General features: G+C 29.4%; 1 protein-coding gene across 1 annotated transcript; it reads right to left on the bottom strand.

Moving 5' to 3' along the window:
* Positions 1-6,874: 6,874 nt before the first annotated feature.
* LOC109818609 (uncharacterized) lies at positions 6,875-8,149 on the bottom strand. The gene is made up of 3 exons (XM_020384128.3): positions 7,503-8,149; positions 7,160-7,228; positions 6,875-7,073 (listed from the first exon to the last, which is right to left on the bottom strand). Exons 1-2 carry the CDS (start codon positions 8,001-8,003, stop codon positions 7,169-7,171), a joined length of 561 nt encoding a protein of 186 aa, XP_020239717.1. The 5' UTR covers positions 8,004-8,149; the 3' UTR covers positions 6,875-7,073; positions 7,160-7,168.
* Between the last annotated feature and the right edge of the window lie 13,038 nt (positions 8,150-21,187).

The raw sequence follows: 21,187 nt of genomic DNA, 5'->3' as shown, positions 1-21,187 counted from the left end.
TTGGAGATACCCTAATTGGAACGTAAGTTGAAATTAATTTTGTGCTTTGCAAATGGCATCTATGGGGTTAGGGTTTAGGGTTTTCCTTTGTTTATAACAATGTTGTTTAAATTTTGGTTGCAGGGACCTAAGTGTTGTAATTTTTTTCTTTGGTTTAAAGATGGTGACAACACATCTGTGGGTGCATCTATTTTAGGGAGTCACATGCGCGAAATGGAAGAGTTGAAGTTAAGAACTAGTGCTTTAATGGATGTAGAAAAAGCAAATGAAGAGAAAATTGAAAAAGCAAAAAAGAAATTGCAAGGCTTCAGGAAGAATGTTTTGTTCTTCATGAAAAACTTGTGCTATTGAAGTTGAAAATTTCACGCAAGAAGAAGAAGATTTTAGTTGAGAGAAATAGGGTCAAGATGTTAGGATTTGTAGTGATAGTGCTTTGGATTTTCATTACAGTTGTAAGCATTGTAATAGCAATCAATGTTGGTAGGAAAGATGTACAGTCTTAACCGTTTGTAATTGAATGCAATTTGATGGTTTGCATTACAAAGTCACCATCAATGACACCCTTTGCTATTTGTTTAGCCCTCCATGCCCTCGACATTGATATTCCAGTCAAATAATTGGCTTGAATTTCACCAACTATATCTTTCAATGACATGTCACTAGTTGTAGCTTTCATTTTGTTTATCAAAACCTTGGCAACCCAGGAAGACTTTGCACATCTATTATGAAAAACCCTTCCACATGTGTGTTTATCATGCAAAGTATTCAGCCTGTAAGTCTCATAATTGCTCACCTTACTCACATAGATAGAGTACTCAACACAATGTCTGCACCTTGCTTTGTCCCTCTTCTTGTCATTAAAGTCAAACCTTATCTCATTTCCATTCAACACATTGTACTCTAAGATTGCTTCTTTAAACTCCTTAATAGAACCAAATTCCAATCCCAACTTCCACTTGAAGTCTTTGTTCAACAAATCCATGTTAAACCTCTCGTATTTTCTACGTAGGCCATCCTCCTTAGAGTCATCACTTTTCAAAGTCTCACTAGCATACCCATGCTCAATATCTTCTTCTACTTTTTGTGAATTATAAAATTCACTAGCATTTACAAAACCTTTGTAATGCAGTCCAAAATTCTCTGTATTTCTATTCAGATCCTTTTTTCTACCACCTTTTCCTTTCTTTTTTTTTTCCAACAACAACATTGGCACCAGCATCATCCCCATCACCAGCATCATTTCCAACATTTCCAACAGCACCGGTATCATCATTCCCAACAGCACCAATATCATCTTTCCCAGCAGCACCAGTAGGTTTTTTATGTGCATCACTTTTCATAGCACTTGGTAAGTCACGTTCAGGGTCGGTCATTCCAACAAGCTCTTCATCTTCAGAAACCCAAACTACTTCAACTTTGACACCTTCTAAGTCAGGGTTGTGAACACTGAGCAATATCTTCCTGCTCCTCCTCAGTATCATCATGTTTTTTCCTTGCAACTGTCTTCTTTCGAGTACGTTTAACTCGACCAAATTGAGGAACTTCTATATCAAATTCATCGTCTAATCCAGCAGTCCTCTCTTCCTCTGAATCATCCAACCGAACATCCCTCACAGAGTCATCATCACTATTAGAGAAATTGTGCCCAACAACACCTTTATTGCCACCATCACAAATTGCAAACATTTCCACTTTCACATTGTCAGTAATTGCAAAGTTTGCAATGTCTAATGCAACACTATCACAATTTATCTCTTTAAAATCAGAAGTACCAAATTTCCACCATAGCCTAAAATAATGCTCTCCATATGCCAAGTCTTCTTTTACAATTCTCACGGCTTCAAAATAGGACCACCTATCTGTATCCATATTCTTCACATGCACTAGCTCGCTGCCCCCAACATAATCCATCACAGGGTCTAACTCGAAACAACCCCCGTGATGAAGTTTCAAATTGAAACCCATTAACACAACTACAAAGGAACCAAATCTCTGAGTCAAAAAAACCTCATCAAAAGAGTAATTAAAGCCTATCAAATTGTAAACCCTAATATTCTAAGCAACGACTTACCTTTAACACAGACGAAGAATGACAAGGGCTTCATCCAGAACAACTTTGGCAGTGCTTCAACAACGACAACAACTACCTCTATTTATGGCTACAAAATATCACCTCTTTAATTCTTCTCCTCCACAAATGGTCAATGAAGAACGATGCTTCAAACTTCAAACGCAAGGAACAAAGAACAACAAAGAATGCGCGTTTCCAACCTATGCACGAAACAATTTTTTTTTTTAATTTCAAATCTGACGTGGAAAGAAAACGTACAGAATGAGGTGGAGATGTGTGTTGACATGGCATACACTGCTGGGTGATGACATAACAGTCCGTTAGCCACATCATCATTTAATAGACGGAGACTAACGTCATGTACTAAATTGAAAAAAATATTAGTCAAGTAATTTAAACAAAAAAAATTTAAAAAGTAATAATCCGAAAATCAACCTAATTCGAGGTAGTTTAAACATATTTAAGCTATATATATATATATATATATTTTTTTTTTTTGAATAAGATCATAATTAATCCTATCCAATTAAAAACATTTGGGGTTATTTAGTTTTAGAAAAGCATTTTTCTCTACCAAAAAACAAACATTTTATATTTTCTTTTTTCACTTTCGTGTCACCTTTCCTTCTTTTATTATCATAAAAAATGCAATTCCTCAACAGAATTATTTTGGAAAAGAAGGGATAACTAATACTAGTATATGTATTCCAAAGAATACATGTTTATATTATATAATTATATAATTAAATACTAAATTGAATTGAATAATAATATATAAATTATATTATAATTAAAACTCAAATATTTGAAGTATATATAAATATATTATTAATTTAAATTATATAATATATAATTTAAATTGTTATAAGGTTATTTTAATTATTTATAATCTTTTAAAATCTTATTAAAACTTAATTTAAAGAAAAACTGGAGAAAAAAAAAAGAAGTTAGATTCAAATATATTTTTATTCATTGAAAAATGAGCATGTTTTAATTTTGACCCTTTTAAAAAAGTTATTTTTAATCCCTCTAAAATTTGAAATTATGATTTTAGTTTCTATCATTATGTAACCCTTTTTAACTTCTTATATATTAGAAGGTTATGTGAGTATCTGAAGTAGTACTCACAACAGTATGTGATATTTTATCCTTATGTGACACTATTAAAATTTTTTTATAAATCATTAGTATAAGTGTTATATATATATATATATATATATATATATATATATATATATATATATATATATATATATATATATATATATATATTAAAATGATCATTAGAAACAAAAAATAGTAACTTTAAATTTTAGGATAAAAATCAAAGAAAAATATTTTACTAAAATGAAAATCAAAATTTACTCATTTTATAAGAATTAAAAATAATATTTATAAATTTTAAAGAGATGAAAAATTAAAAAAAAAAATTACAAGAATCAAAATCAGACTTATTTTATAGAAACTGAAAATATATTTAAACCAGAAACTTATATTAAAAGTCATAAATGATTAAGATGACATATACACTATAAAATGACAGTAAATTAGGATAATTGAGATTTTTTTGTCTATTTATGAAACAATGTGGAAAATATGCGGAGAGTAGGATAAATATTAAAAATTAATTTCTAATTAAAAAAATTTTAAAAAAACTTATTTTTTTCAAATTATGTATTCTAATTTATTATATAAATTATAAATTATTCCTGTCTTTTATTGGCTTCAATCTTTGTAGGGCCTGGATTGTGGCCAATGATTGTAATTAGACCCGCAAGTATGATTGGATCAGGAAATGCAGAATTGGATTTTTCCATGATAGCAAAATTGTAATTCCAATCCAAGTAGAATTTGCAAGACTGACTGCAATAATTGAAAGAGCACGTTGAAGAACTTGGGGATAGGACTGCAGTGCACGCCATGTCAGCAAGACACGTCAGCAAGTGGAGCCACGTCAGTCAACTAAAACTGGGATCTAAAACATGGGTCAATCACTAGTCTGGATCGAGACAAGGCTTTTTGACTAAAGTGGGGTCGTTGACCAAGTTATTTACCTAAATGGGGCTGTTTTGAACTTATTTACGCCTTTGGGGCTGTTTACAACGGTGTCGCTATGGGCCATAGCGACACCCATGCCACGTGGCTTTTTTTTTTTGGCGTAGGGATGGCTGGAATGAGCCACAACAGTGTCGCTATGGGCTGGACCAACACAGTTTGTGAGCCAACAAAGGTGGTGTAGCCCATAGCGACACCACTTAAGAAAAAAAATGAAAAAAATTGAAATAATTTAAATGTAATATTAAAATAATCAACTGAGTATACTTATTATATATTTATAAAAATAAAAAATATTTATTTAAAAAGGTAATTTTAAAAAATAGATTTAATTATTATTATTATTTTTTTTTAGTTATTAACTTATTTTGTTTGGAAATTTGTTTAATTTATATTTAGCACTTAAATATTAATTTTTAATTATAAAGTTTATTTTTCTGTAATTTATATTGTTTTTGTATATATATTTTTCTCGTTTTAAAAACTTTAAATAGGCGCTGTGGCCTACAGCGACACTAGTGTCGCTGTGGCCCACAGCGCCACTATTTATTATTAATTTTTTTTTAGTTATTAACTTATTTTGTTTGGAAAGAAACTAAATAGTTAAAATAAAATTATATTATAATATGTTAAATTTTAAAAAAATTGTGGCAAAAATAAGTAAATAAAATAAAAACAAAAATTATTTTATAAATATGTTAATTTTTTAAAAAACTGGGGAAAATTATTATTTTTAAATATTAAAATTTCATTTTAAAAACTTAATTTTTATATTTTTAATTAAATAAGTACAGAAATAAATAAATTTAATTAAATTTATATTTTAAGTATTTTATTTAATATAATTAAAAATATATTATCATTAATTTGTTAATAAATTTAATTAAAAATAATTAATTGTGTAGTTTAAAGAAAATTTATTATTTAAGTTTATTAATAATTTTTTTATATGTAAATTTAAAAAAAAACTGGGCAAAAAATAAGTGAAGGAAAAAAATGTAGAAAAACAAAAGAAAATGAATTACAAAATTTTTTTTTTAAAAAAACTGGTAGAATAAATCTGGAGAAAAAAATGACCCACCCAATAACCAAAAAACACAAAAAAAATTTTAAAAAAAAAACTGACGTAAAAAAAATGAAAAACTAAAAAAAAAAAAAAAGGCTGGAGTCGCTATGGGCTACAGCGACTTTCTGTCGCTATAGCCCATAGCGACTTTAAGTAGAAAAAAAAAAACGAAAATTTAAAAAAAAAAAAAAAAAAAAAAAAAAAGGCTAGTGTCGCTATGGGCCACAGCGACACAGTGTCGCTGTGGCCCATAGCGACACTAGCCTTTTTTTTTTTTTCATTTTTTTGGGTTATTGGGTCTCTTTTTTTCTCCAGATTTATTCTACCAGTTTTTTTTTCATTTTTGTTTTTCTACATTTTTTTCCTTCACTTATTTTTTGCCCAGTTTTTTTAAATAAAATATATCTGTTAAAAATTATTATATACTCATAGTAAATTATATTATCAATTTCATATAAATATATATTTATAAACTTATTATTTCTATAATTTGTTTATTTTATACATATCTATAGCGCCACTATTTTTTTTATTTGAATTCTTTACTTAATTATTTTTAAAAAAAATTTTATTTTATATTACAAATTAAATATTAATTTCTATTTATAAACTTATTTTTTGTATAATTTCTTTTCTTTATATATATATTTTTTCTTTAGATTATTTTATCACGAATTAAATATGTATTTTATTATTTATCACAGTGGCGCTATGGCCTATAGCGACACTGTGTCGCTATAGGCCATAGCGCCACTATTTTTTATTTTTTTTTAAATTATTAACTTAATTTTTTTTTATATTTGAATTTATTTTTTTTAAGCCGTTTAGTGGCGCTATGGGCTATAGCGACTTTATTTAAGCCGTTTAGTGACGCTGTGGGCTGTAGCGACTTTATCTATATGGCTTTCATGGCTTCCCTGAAGTGAAAAAAATGCCACGTGTCACCGGTGTCGCTATGGCCCATAGCGACACCGTTATAAACAGCCCCAAAGGCGTAAATAGTTTCAAAACAACCCCATTTACGTAATAAACTTTTAAAATAACCCCACTTTGGTCAAAAAGCCTCGAGACAAAGGAGGAGATTATAGTGTCATGCACGCGTGTGTGCGTGTGTAGCACACGCAGTGGAGGCGCGTGGGGAGGGGCATTGTCGTCAAATTTCACTACCTTACAAATCAACCCCAAGAACAAAGGTTGCCTGATGGAAGAAACAAAATGCTATTCATAGCTTAAAAAGTGGTCACTGAAAAATGAAAATGGAGATGAGAACATGAACTAGGGCTCATGATACCATTACCATGAAGAAGAGACAAAGAAAACTCTGAATCGTGTTCAGTGTTCTCAATACAATACAATATATCACCTATTTATAGCTAAGTTAAATTGCAACAACAAAAAATCATGATGCTATGATTCTTATGCCAACAATATTAGAAGAGAAGTTAGTAACATTGATTAGGTACGTGTTGTTTGCAAGAGATCTGAAGATTATAGTTTAAAAATCATGTTAGATCTGGATTAATTAAGTAAAAAAAATGAATTCATGTAGCGGGATATACAAACAATTTACACCCTACAATACAACTCTCCTTGATCCGTTTTGTGCATAGAGTGGGAGGTTTTAACCAAGAGTGAAACATAATAGATTCGAGCTTACAATACTAAAATTTGAACAAAGAAAATTGAATTCTTTTTTGCGGGCTTTTTCAATTCAACTGCAAATAATTTGTACAACAAACAGTGAAATCCTAATCACTAGGTGGACCAAAAATCAGAGAATTATAGAAGAATCAAAGTTGACAAACAAAAGCCTAATAACATAAATTCACCGCCTTGGTTCCTAACCCGCTGAAGGGAAAAAAGAAAATATGCCCCGTCACCCTACAAAGGGAGAACAAAACAAAATCATTAAAAATAACTGAACAAGTAAATAAACAAATGCCCCATTTCTCGAAAAAATTCAATACCTTCCCCAGTTAACTCTGTAACCCAATCTCAACATCCCTGCAACCTGATCCTCCTTCATTCAACAGCTCCTGCATCATACCAACAAAATAAAAGAACTAAATTAAATCAAGCACACGTAAAAACATAAATAGTCAGAAGAAGAGTTTTGGTACACTAGGTCTTAGGTTCAATAAAAAGTTAAAAAAAAAAAAAAAAAAAGTGGATTTGTGCCTAATTATTCTCTACATATATACTCTATGTTATATCACAATTGAATATGCCATCTTACTCGTTTGCAGTAACAGCATAATAGTACTAAACAAAATTTGAGATGAAAAAAGAAAAAGAGGGTTGATGTCTAACCTGTGAATTCACATTAAGCCTAGCTCCCTCATTGAAAAAAGCAGCCCTTCTGGTTTCAATTCCAGTGTCAGAACATCCTTCATTCTTCTCAACCTTCTTGGAACCAAGGTGACTTTTTCTGAGGCCAAGAAAGCCTTTCCACCTAGTGGAGGACCCTTTGGGAGGCCTAAGAGAAAATCCTTGGTACCCTTCATCATCATCATCATCATCATCCACAAGGAGCTCTTCCCTGAGAGTGGTGGTGGCTCTCTTGGTGTCCTTGAAGGGCAACAACCTCCCCTTGAAGAAAAGCTCATCAGCACTCATCATGGAGTAGTTGGTGACAGAAAACTCAAAGTCTGAGGACACTGCTGCAGGAGCCTCTGATCTGGTTTGTTCCTGCTTTGTGGCTTGTTGAGCATCCACAAAGTCGTTCGAGAATGAGATTCTGGGGCTCACTACTGAGTGATGATGGTGATGGTGACCCTTGTGCTCCGAGTTGTACATCTCTAAGCATGCCATGAGACGGAGAATAACAACATGGAAATTATTATAAGAGTGCAAAATGGATCGATGTAGGAGGAGCTAGCACGACCAATGAGCCTATTAAATTCTACTTGGGAGTTGGGACCCCTTACTCCCTCTTACTGTTACATCTTACAACCCACTCTCACATGTTTGTATTTATATAGAGTAATGTTATATTGTGTTACAAATTTTCCTTCTACCTTATAAACAAAATATTGAAAACAAAAAAGCAAATGTATTTGATATTTTAAAAAGATAAATTGCATTTGGCACTTATCATACAAAAGAATGTTGTAAGAAGATTTAAAACTATCCATTAACAAATTTTTGATATAATTTGTTATTTAATCAAAATTAGAGTTTTACTTAAGAAACGTGTCGACCGTTAAAACAATTTTTTATTACATGAATTAGTGAGATGAAATTCTAAATTAAAAACCTGGATTAATTTTTTTTTTTAAATTGCATTTAAGTTTTGTCATTATATAATTATCTATAACAATAGATAAAGGAAATTCCTTCTCTTTCAATTATTTTTAATGTCCATCTTTAATGGGACTATTTTATCCTCCAAATAAAAATTTTCATAAACTAACTACACTACATTTTTATTTCTATTGCAAATGAAAACACTCATTATTCATGTAATTGTCTTTTTTTTTTCTTTCTTTATATATATATATATATATATATATACCTTTTCTTTCATCAAACTACAAAACTTTCATCTTCTGTCATTATAATTGATAAACAATTGTTCTCAAAATCATTTTTTTTATAGAAAATAATTAAAAATAACGAAGTATTTCGACTCCAGTTATGTTTAGTAAATATCTAATAAGATTTTTCTCTCAAATGTTTCACTCTTAAAAGAAACATTTTATGCCATGAAATGATGCACTACGGAAGAAACAGTGTTCTTTTGAATTGATTTTGTTAAAGTAAACATGTGAGGAAGTGTACATCTTTAAAATTTAATAAAGATTGTGATATGCTTGACATGAAATGCTATAATTGATGAAAAAATGAAATGGTATAAAATTAAACATACATAAATGGAACCGTTGTGTGTTGTCACAAAATGTTAATTTAGCGTTCAATTGAAGGAATGTACTGTCTATCGAATAACACCAGCTCACTCTTTGGGAGTAAGTGAAGCCGCTGAAACTGCCAACAGAGGTCATTTTCTTTTCTTTCTTTCTTTTACCACACGGGTAACTGATGCAAAGATTGCCTTTTTAGGCCAATCCCTTTCGCTTCATGTTTATTAAATGATAAACAAAGTTTTGGGAAGATTCTAAGAACTTGCACTTCTAACCATGTCATCTCAACATCCAATGCACAAGCATAATAACAAAACACACACTTCCATTTTCTTTTTTGTGAACAGCTTTGATAATAAAAAATTACCATGATTCTATAATCCCATTGGCGAGGTGGTGGTGGCGGTCAATGCCTAAACAAATATTATTAATTAACGTGTCTTTTCTGGATGCAGTTTAACATGTCTCTTGTTCTCTTCATATGACAGAGAGAGGTGCAAAATTATTCTTTCTGCAAATAAATAATAAATAATAAATAAAAGTGGTCCACTCGAAGCAGTGAAAAACTTAAAAATGTGGTGGGCATGTTAATATTGAAGGGTGAAAACATAAATGAGTGTGTTGAAAATGGGAGGTTTTAGAGATGGGAACATGAAAACAGTTACCATATGTGGTAGAGAAAGGGACAGCATTGAGGGTTTGTGGAGGGTTAAATGCTTTGAATGTTTTGAGCTAAGTTTTAAGGCCTCACAACACAGTGACTCAGAGGCACAGTGGCAGAGTTACAGCTTACAGAGAGGGCCAGCATGCATGCACAGCTATGCCATTTGACCATGCTTTGACTCCAAAAGTAAAAAGCACGGAATGAGCTGGCGATACTGACGGATCAAAGTGACCACGTGACCCGGGATATTGCCTTTCAATTTCACAACAAAAGCTCTGTTAATTTGATTTCAAATGAAACTTGGGGCAGTTGAAATAGGCTGCCACTTTAAATGAATTTACTGATAAAGAAAATCTGAGAATGTGGATTAAGAAATTTGCTAATTGGAGCCACTAAATCATGCATAATGTCCATATCGAAAATGGGGTGATCGCATTAACTGGTCATAATGAGGCATTTGAATATGCTTCCCTGTGTTTGTTCCTCCTAGTCACTCACTCACTCACTACCTCCTCATGCTGTGTACTGTAAGGAATCACGTGGTTTCTCGCAGAACCTTTCACTTCCTAAGCTAGACCAACTCTGGCTTTCACCAACTCATACAAATGTTTGTATCTTAATTTATTATCTAAACTTTCCTTGAGAGAGACTCAATGACTTTGTGCCCCACCTTGTGTTTTGCCAATCATAGGGAGAAAATGAAACAAATGCACCCTCTACAAAACATAAGTTATTTAAAATGTTTAATCATAATCAATTATTTGCAAATGGCCTATGATTTCAGTTAACATGTGTTATCGACTTATTCATTTATTCTAGTACTTTGAATACAGGAGAAGTTACATTACATTACATAGAGTTGGACTATTCTCCAAGACTAGTAAGATTGGTAACATGACTAGGCTAAACGCCAAGAGTGACAGGGTTGGAAAATATTTTTAACTTTGAGCAAGCATAAGGACATGGTTGTCACTCACGTGGTTGAGCCCTTTCCAAGTGGCCACTCTAATGAGGTTATGCCACGTGGCTGATTTGCACAAATGATAGTCTTCGAACATGCAGCAGTCAAAACATAATCAGCAAATTCTTAGAGTTAAAAGGCTGTTGGAATTGGCCTGAGAAGCTGCATCCAGGTTTTGGTCTCCCATCTCGTTAACAATAACTTGCATCTTATTGGCTGGGATACTACCCAAAGCCAGAGTTTAAATTTCATATTATCTTTTGACTCTTGAATTTAATGTTATGCTCATTTTCCAATGTCAGATCAGAAAAAACAACGGCTAGTTAAATGTTTATTGTTTGGTTGGCACTGTTGTATTACTATTCAAACTAGTTTGAGGAAGGGAGAAAGTTCTCTCCCAATTCTATGGGGTGTCTCTTTCTGTTTTGGAAAGGTCCTTTAGCCGTGCTGGAGTTGATCCATTAGGCAATGACCCTTGTCTGTGTTTGGCTTTGGAAAAATAGTTGTTTATTTTACCATCTGAAAAAGTTTTTGGAAAATTTTACAGAAAAGCTGTTGTCAAACACATGCCTAAATGCAATGTAATCTATTGCACAATATTGTACTCATAATTGTAATATTCGAACTAATTTTCCTTAATTTCTTATACCTTCCAACACTTTTCATGTTGTGCTGTGTTGTGAGTATTTTTTGTGTTCCAGTCAGTAGTTATAATCTAGCTTTAGCTTAGTTAATTACTTTTAGTGGTCTTTTTTTTTAATTTATAAAATTTAAATTTGAGACTTTATTTTTAAAAAAATCAATTCTAACTTTACTTAAATGAATGACTTGTTGTCAGCAATGATCCACGTATAAAAATAAGAGATTAGGGACAGCTGCCCCTGCTATTCCTTTTTATCATTTGTAAATACAATATATTTATAATTATAAATTATAAATAACTTAAAATATGGTAAAAAAAATAATTCATATTATAAATATTTTTCTCAATAATTTATTGTAATTTGGTTATTTTCATCCTCTTAATTAGATATTCTTATTATTATTATTATTTCTCTCTTATTTGAATATGAATTTAATACATTATTTTTATAACTAAAAAATTCTCTCTCAATTATATTCAATTATATTTTTTTTATCATTATGTGAATAAATAATTTTTTTAATTATCTATTATTTCAATCTACTATATTTTATCTCTAACTTTTAATTAAATTTTAGTAGTTTTTGCAAGAAATTACGATAATTGAAAATATTCTTATATCAAAACTTAAATTATTGATTATAAATTCAAATTTTAGTTTATGTATTTAAATATGTTTATTTATTATGCATCTTAGTTATAATACAATTTAAACATTAAATTTATTTGATAAATTTGAATTATATAAAAATAGTTTATTATCATATATTATAACTAAAATATTAATTTATATATATATATATATATTCGTTAATATTTAAAATTTCTAGTTCCGTTTGTTAACATACATGAGTTAATTAGTTAAATTATGAAAAGTCACGCGTCCTCAATGTTTTCTTTAGTTGTTGCAAGTTTTGGCATGGACAACTTCATGTCACATATTAGGATCTCTATTTTACCATCTAGATCATTGAGATGGAATTGTTGATAGGCATGGCAACGGGGCGGGGCGGGTTTTACGTTCTCGCCCTCGCCCTGCAGATTTAAACTGGCTTCGCTCCCGATATTCATTAGGAGTAAAATTTGAGTACTTATTTTCGTCTCTGGCGGGGTTCGAGTTTTCCCTCCCCACCCCTGTCCCCGCTCCTACTTTTTTTTCTTTTTTTATTTAAAATAAATATGAAAAAATTTAAAAAAATTTAAAAGAAAAGTAAAATAATAAAAAATTTACATATAAATATTTCTTATTTTGATTTATATATATATATATATAATTTTTTAATTATATTATTAAGCGGGGCGGGGGTGGGGCGGGTGTTAACATCCTCATCCATGCCTCCGCCCCCGATTTTATTAATCGGAAAAAATCCGAACCCGATAAACACGGGTTTTCTCTGTCTAAATTGGGGCATGTTCGGGCAGGTACTCACGGGAGCGGGTTAGATTGTCATGCATTGTTCCAATTTAATATATAGTTTTGTATTTGAACCTTAAATATGTATTTATATTAAATATTTTAAAAATTATATTTTATTAATTTTAAACAAGATTGTTTCCAATAAAAGTATATTAGTCTCCCTCCCTCTCTCTCTCTCTCACTCTCTCTATATATATATAAATATATATATATATATATATATATATATATATATATATATATATGAGGAAGAATTCACTTACTCCATGAGTAAATCTATCTAAATTTACACTATTCAATAACTTATATTTTACATTAAATTTTAACAATCCAACTATTAAATTAAGAATTCTTTATGCATAGATCAAATATACAAAGTTTAAAAAAAATTAAAAATTATTTGATATTCAATTTCATTAATTCAAATTAATGTTTAATCATAAAAACATTTTATATGTTGATTAGAATTAATGAAATAGAGTATCAAATAGTTTTTAAATTTTTTTTTTAAACTTTGTAGACTTAATCTATGTATTAAGAACTTTTAATTCAATGTTAGATCGTTAAAATTTGATGTAGAATATAAGTTATTAAATTGAGTAAATCTAGATAAACTTACTCTGAAATTAAGTGTATCCCTCCTCATTATATAGTATAGGTTCTTTGATTCTCTTCCTTTTGTGTTTCATACATAAGGGTCATATATAATTTCACCTCTCCTTTAAATACTTCTCTCTTGCTTTTTTTCCCTATAAAACCAAATAAGCCATAAAGTTTGTTTCAACCCAAAAGTATTAATAACATAGCCTAAGGCGATTGTCGAAAAAATACGAAGAGATTTTCCTTGTAATGATCCAATAGGTCACTATACTTCATAGCTTAACATCTAAACAACAAAAATAAATAATTAATGCAACTATAGTAGGATTATCACGCAATAGACCAATAATACTCAAACATTTATCCAATAAGTATACGTAAAGGGTACAAAAAATATAAAGCAATTCCTATCAATATAACTTGGAAATATAAAGTCCCTAAGGGATACAATAAATATATGTACATATATACAATATACATCTAGTATAATACTGAAAACATAACCTTAATGTTGATTAAGCATCTACTTTATAGAAGCTAAATCAAAGTAACCTCCTACAAAAGAGCATCATCTCCAGCATGACACTCAAGTAACTAGCCCTCTAATTCAAGAACAAAAAATGCAAGAGTAAACTTAAATTCAAGAAATAACATAATATAGAAGCAAATAAACTAACTATATAAAATAACTTCATCAACAAAATACAACAACAACCTAAGTTCAACTTCAACAACAACATAAATCAACATTCATCACAGTTGTTAAACTTAACAACTTTTAACATGTCAACTCAACATATAAACAACATAACTTGTCAACAACACAACAACATAGCGACAAAACATGTCAGCTTATAACACAATACAACTTAACAACATATCAACTTAAACAACATTGCAACTCAATGTGTCTAGACATGTATTTCAATTAAGAGATCTCTTACAACAAGATGAACAGTCTAAGTGGCTTAACCCTACTGAACCAACTTAAAAATGCGATCTTTTAGAACATATTAGATCAACAACCAAATTTGGATATCAATTCACAACACAACATACTTAAATTAGGAAAGTCTAGTATCTTTGTAAGAATAAAATAGCTTAGGTATGGGTCTACCACACCCTTAACATGCATAATTAAACCTATTAGAATTAGCTCGCCGACTACTCTTTAAATATTTACACCTTTTTAGTATTTAGTTAGAAATTTTGGTCCCTAACCTTGTATCTTACTCAATTGAACGCTTCTAAATCAGTATGGCTCGACTTGACCCTCATACAAATATTAACTAAAGACCTAAAGGAGATTCAACATTTCCCTTCAAGAGACAACTATACTTAAAAAAGGTTTTCAACAATTCGACTCTTAGAACCACAACACATATCCACACAAAGGAATATTTAATTTTTTAAAACAAAATCTCTCCTCTAGTCCTAAGTCAACAACATAACATAACTACATGCATCAAGCATTCACAATACAACTTCATTCAACAATATACAACTTATCCTCATACAACTCTACTTCAAACAACTTCAACTAATAATCAACTTTCAACTTTAACAACCTAAAACATCCTCACATATCATCATAGATCAATACATAATGAACTAGATAAAATCATCATCATGCATCATGTAAATTTTTCATTACTTAATCAACTACAAACTCACAAGTTTTTCTTCAACATAACCATGCTCGACACTATTTACTTAGCATTTAATTCTAATGAGATAGAGAGTCTATGGCTCACTCATGCCCGATGTCAAACCACCTGTACCCAATGATAATATGATAAAGAGTCATTGTGTATACCATGATTGACATTACAAACCCATGTTCCACATTATTCAGGAAGATAGCCTCTACCTAACCCACATCCAACGCTACAAAACCAACGATTGACATTGTCTAGGTTGAGAGTCACTCACTTATTCATGTCTAATGCTACACAACCCACACTCAACGTCATCAAGTCAGAGAATTTCTCGAGTAATTACGTCCGACGCCTCTCATTCCATGCTCAATATGACCAAGTCAGAGAGCTCTTAACTAACTCACACTCGAGTCTACCAATTCTATGCTCAATGTCATTGAGACAAAAAACCCTTGACATGTATCGCACTTGATGCCATGATGTTGCACCCGATGTGATGGCAATTATCGCATTTGACAAAATCACGATTTTGGCTCAAACTTGCAAATCTTCAACTCAAATCAACATGCAACTATTAATGACACATATATACACCTCAATTAATTCAGTTTTAGTACCAAAAATCAACATGCAACTATTAACCACTCAAAATCAACAATTTACCTCCAACATGTTCAAAATGAACCAAAACACAAGACATTCCTCATTCTTGTATTCAATTAAAACAACCACCAACAAATTAATTCATGTAGAAATCAACATAAGCAATCCAACAAACATCAATCAACAAACTTCCCCTACCTTGAGTCACTCTAAAATTAATAGAGGAAAAGAAGAAAAATGGAGAATTTAGAACTTTCTACACAACGACTTGATCTTGATTCAAATTTTGAACCCACTGATCTACAACTGCTACTCAACTAAGAGAATGATTTAGAATGTCCTTGTGGAATTAGAATGAGAAAAAAATCTTTCTAGCTGTAGAGTCTATCTCTCTAATTTCTCTCTTACTTTTCTAAGAATATAAATTTATGAAGTTCACATCTTTAAAAAAAAAAATCTTAAATATTTTTCTCTAAACTTAATCAATAATGACATCTAACTAAAAATAACTACTAAACAATTAAACTCATAAAAGTTTCTTAATATTTAGAGTTTTATAACAACTAAATAATCAATCACAATCATCTAATTAAAAAAAATAACTAAACAATCACAAAACTCACTATGTTACATCCCTTCCACAGAAGGCCAATTTGATACCTCTAGGAGAATCTTAAATAATCAAGCTATAACATGTCAAACATTCTAATTAAACTACACAAGTTATCTGCTTGTCAATTAAGCATTGGTTCCAATAGTTAATTTCTTGTTCTACATCACACTTAGTTGAGTGGAAACGAAGAACGGAGCTTGAAAAGGGGAAGAAAAAACTAATGAACAAACAAGAAGAGAGAAGTAACCAAAGATAATTAATTAAGCAGAGATAATAATATAAACAGATAGACGAGTTTGAGGATGTAAATTAAAATCTCAAGCTGTGCAGATATGCCAGAATGACGAATAACTAGCTAGTAGTATTATCTAGTTACTCTATCCAAGAAATATTCAGAGAACATAAAAAAAAAAAAAAAAAATCTCAATATTCTAGGTTTGAAGATGAAATTAGCATAGAGCAAAGAAAGCATAAAATAGTACTTTAACCAAAATGCAGAATCTTGGGCAGTCTTCTCTGATTTCTATTTCCGTATACACACGGATTGTACATAGATAGAATAAAGCGCCATGATAAGCGATATGCTTTCAGATTTCGAAGCACGCACGGGCAGCTGTAAACAGATATGTTTGTGAATTGTGATTCAACATACTTCATAGTTGTCAATAAAATATGTTTCTTTCTTTATATATATATATATATATATATATATATATATATATATATATATATATATATATATATATATATATATATATATATATATATATATATATATATAGGTCGAAAATTAATCTTTCTTAGAATTTTGATTATATTAAAATTATTTCTCTCAGTATTATTTTTTTATCAAATTAATCGGAAACTAGTCTTTTACTCTTTTTTCAAATAGGGTTAAATTAAATTTTATTCTAACAAAAAAAAATTCATCAGTTTTAATTTTCGTAAATATTAAAAAAGGTAAAAGTAATTTTTATCACTGCTTAACAATATGACACACAATAAATATATATATATATATATATATATATATTAATTATTTTTTTTTTTAAATTGTGCTCATGAAAATCTAAATCGATATTTTCAAAAAAAAAAAAAACAAAAGTTAGAACTAGATTTAATCACGTTTACAAAAATTAAAAAAATTTATATCAAATAATAACAGACAAAAGTCAGTTTAATTATGACTAAACTTCCTTACAAGTATCATCTCTATCCTTCAAGAAGGAAGGTTTTCTTACCCTCTATTTATTTGCATGGAAATGGAGTGCAAAGAAATAAAAAAGAAGAGAGATAATATATATATATATATATATATATATATATATATATATATATATATATATATATATATATATATATATATATATGAGGAGAGTTCAAACGACACCGGTGTAACTTTTACTAAGTGTTACACCGCTCAATAACTTTATATTAAATGTGAATTTTGAAAATCTAACCGTTAGATTGAAAGTCCATATCTCTTAGATCATATATATATATCAAATTTTATATTAATCTAAGATGATTTGATACTTCATTCTCATAAAACAAAATTGACGTAATATATACATTTCAAAATATACTAAAATATGAACACTTTGATTACCTTCAAGTTGTTGTTCAATTTTAACAAAATTTGACATATATGATCTAAGAGATATGAACTTTCAATCTAACGGTTGAATTTTCAAAATTCACATTTAATATAAAGTTATTAAGTGAACACTTAATAAAAGTTACACCGGTGTCGTTTGAACCCTCTATATATATATATATATATATATATATATATATATATATATATATATATATATATATATATATATATATAATTTTCATCGAATATTCAAGAAAATAAACAAGACGAAAGGAAGATGTTTTCACTAGGGGAAAGACATGCACTTCACTCTCTTATTTAAAAGAGACGCATAGAGAGAATGGGTGTAATTATGGGTGGCTTTTGGTTTAACTTATATTTTAGTCATATTTGGACTTCTTTTTTTTTTTTTTTTTTGAATCTCTATCGTTAAAATTAGTACTTTTTAATTTTTCCATAAGCACATTTTTTTTTTCAAATAAGTCACTGTCAATTTATTTATAACATTGTTTATGCTTTATTAATGTAACCATGAAAATGTTGAATGATTATGAAAGGATGTTTGTTAGATAACACGACACGCAAATCTTCAAAGTTGGTTATCATAAGTTAAGGATCCCATCCTCCATCAACGGTAGTCCAAATACTATTGGATAAAAATGAATATTGCGACAAAGAGAAGGTTCATAAAGGATTTATAATATGGGACCACATCCCACATAAAAAAAATAAATAAATAATGGATTTCATTCCCATGTAAACATCATATAAACAACATCATGGACTAAATATTGAAAAAAAAAAATGTGTTTGTATAGAGACTAGAACATACTATTTTTAACAATGGAAAATAAAAGAAAAATTTTGTACAAATATATATAAAAATCAAAAAGATAATTAAATCATAACTTTTTATTCTCTTTAAAATATAAAAATTGAACTTGATATTTTAATAGATTTAAAATAATTCATTCATCCTACTCAACCAATTAAGTTAAAAAAAATTAATATAATGATAATTTAAAAGTTAGTTAAAAACTAAACTAAAATAATATATAATTTAGAGAATAATTATAGGATAAAAATATTGAATGAAAAGTGGAGAACAAATGAGAGTATCCTCTCTCTTATAGTGGTAGATGAGATTCACTATAAAATAATTATCCCGTCTCCTTCCTAAATTGACATGAAATGGGAGAGAATGGTCTTTTTACTCATTTCTTTTTGTTTTAATTTGTTTAAAGAATAATTTTTTTTTACAACAATTTTTTTTAAAAAAAATGTAAAATAATTTTCATTTAAGAAAAATAATGAAGTGCACAATTAATTTTTTAATTTGTATAAAAATATTTTTCATATAATTTATTTATTTTCATTTCTTTTCACTTATTCAAACAAGTAAAGAATTTTTGTTACTTCTTTTTTATTTTAATCCATCCAAATAATACTTATTTTTTACTATATTTCTTTTTCTATTTGTACTTTTCTTATTTATTTATTTATTTTCTATTTAATTACTCTCCACTTCGCTCTTAATTCAAACAAAGCATTGTTTTAAACTTTGGTAGAGATTACCTACCATGAATTTATAAGAAGCAAGCCTGGACTCAGCACAACTCCTCCTTTTGTTTTATTTTTTTAATTATTTATACGTATAAGCTCAAATATTTTTATAAAATATTTTAATTAATATAATGATTTATCAATAAAATTATAGATATTGAAATAAATGTACTTTTTAACCTTTCGGATTTTTTTCTTCAAATCCTTTGTTCTTAAAAAATATATATGACAGCAAAAGAATAACGAGATTTGACTCCTTTAAAATAAATAAATCAATTAAAATAATAAAAATTTATTTAAATCTACTTAAATTAAAATGCTTCATAAATTTCAATAGTAAATATTTATATATTTTTCACTATATACATAGAAGAAAAAGAAAACTTCCCTTCCAATGACTCATTCAATCAAGAAAGTCCTTTTAACAAATAAGAATTCTTTATCAAGGATACACTTGATTAAGAAAGTCATTTAAACAAATGCAAGAATAAGACTTACATCTTGAAAACACACTCGACTAAAGATGTAAATTGATAAAGGTTAATGACCCACCCGACTAAATAATGACCATTTGATTATAATTTTAAAAGTTTATTCAATGATTATTATTCAGTCATGATTTTTTAACTTAGAAAAAAAATTGTTAAAGACTTTTAAAACAAAATGGTGACCATTCTATTATATCTTCAAAAGTTTATTATTCGATGATCATTATTTAGTCATGATTTCTATCTTAGAAAAAATTTTCTTAAAATTTTTTTAAAACAAAATGGTGACTATTCAGTTATAACTTAAATAACGTGCACAATTGTTATTAGTTGGTCATAGGTGATTAAATTAACATAATCAATAAGGTATAACATAGAATAAATTTAAGAGCTTTAGAGACAGAAACTCAAACATTTCATTCAAGTAACAAAAAGTACATGATATTAAGGACACCATCAGCCAATGAAACAAAAGTACAAATGATCAAGGACAGGAAGGAGCTTCATGATTTTCAGGTTCTTCAATAGTCTCGTCTTCATTAGCCTTTTCCTCATTAGCCCCTTTAGTCGCGGGTGAGTTCTGTTGAGGAGAAGAGGGAGCAACATCCTCGATTGTAGCTTTATCAGGAATGTCATCAAGATCAAGATAAGATACATGCCCTTGTAAAAAAAATCTTTTCCAAGATCAAATTGAAAACATGAAGGAACTTCAAGGAAATGTAAGGCTTGACCGAACAACATGTTTGAAACCCTCTTCATGCTCAGCATAATTTTTTTCTTCAACCTTAGTCTTATACGTTGCATATTCAAAAACAATATTGTCCTACTCAACAATTAAGGACTCGATGCATCTCTCAAACTCCTTAGTTAACTTAGTCTTAATGTCATTTGAATCCTTAAATTGATCCTTCAAATTATTATCAACCAAGTTTTGAAGCCTCCGCCAATCAATTTCGATCTTTTCATTTTCAACATGAATCTCTTGGTTGGTAGTGATAGTACAACCAAAGGCAATCTCTGACATTTAATTTTGAACAAAGCTTGTTGATCTCAACTATAGGTTCCATAAACAAAGTTTGGGCAATCTTAAGAGACTGATCCATCAATTCACACAAAAATTGACATCTTGCTCATGGAGCTCTCTTGGGCTAGGAACTCGTGACCTTGGGCCGACAATATACCATGATCTAAGAATTCCTGAGTATTGACATTGGAAGAGAATAAGGTATTACTAGCAATAGAAAAGGGTATAGGATGAGTTCCCACATAAGAAGCCAATTTTTGTTGCTTAAGCCTTCTTTCTTTTTCTACCCCGATATCAAGGT

This window comes from Cajanus cajan, chromosome 2 (genome assembly GCF_000230855.2).
Source record: "Cajanus cajan strain Asha chromosome 2, NIPB_CcT2T_4, whole genome shotgun sequence".
Taxonomy (NCBI): domain Eukaryota; kingdom Viridiplantae; phylum Streptophyta; class Magnoliopsida; order Fabales; family Fabaceae; genus Cajanus; species Cajanus cajan.
This window is presented reverse-complemented; position numbering and strand designations above follow the sequence as displayed.

Bases quoted from the DNA above. Each gene is read 5' to 3' on its own strand.
- LOC109818609 (XM_020384128.3), bottom strand. From the start codon at position 8,003: ATGGCATGCTTAGAGATGTACAACTCGGAGCACAAGGGTCACCATCAC. The intron at 7,229-7,502 runs GTTAGACATCAA...GGTATGATGCAG, and splicing joins GGCTTAATGTGAATTCACAG to GAGCTGTTGAATGAAGGAGG.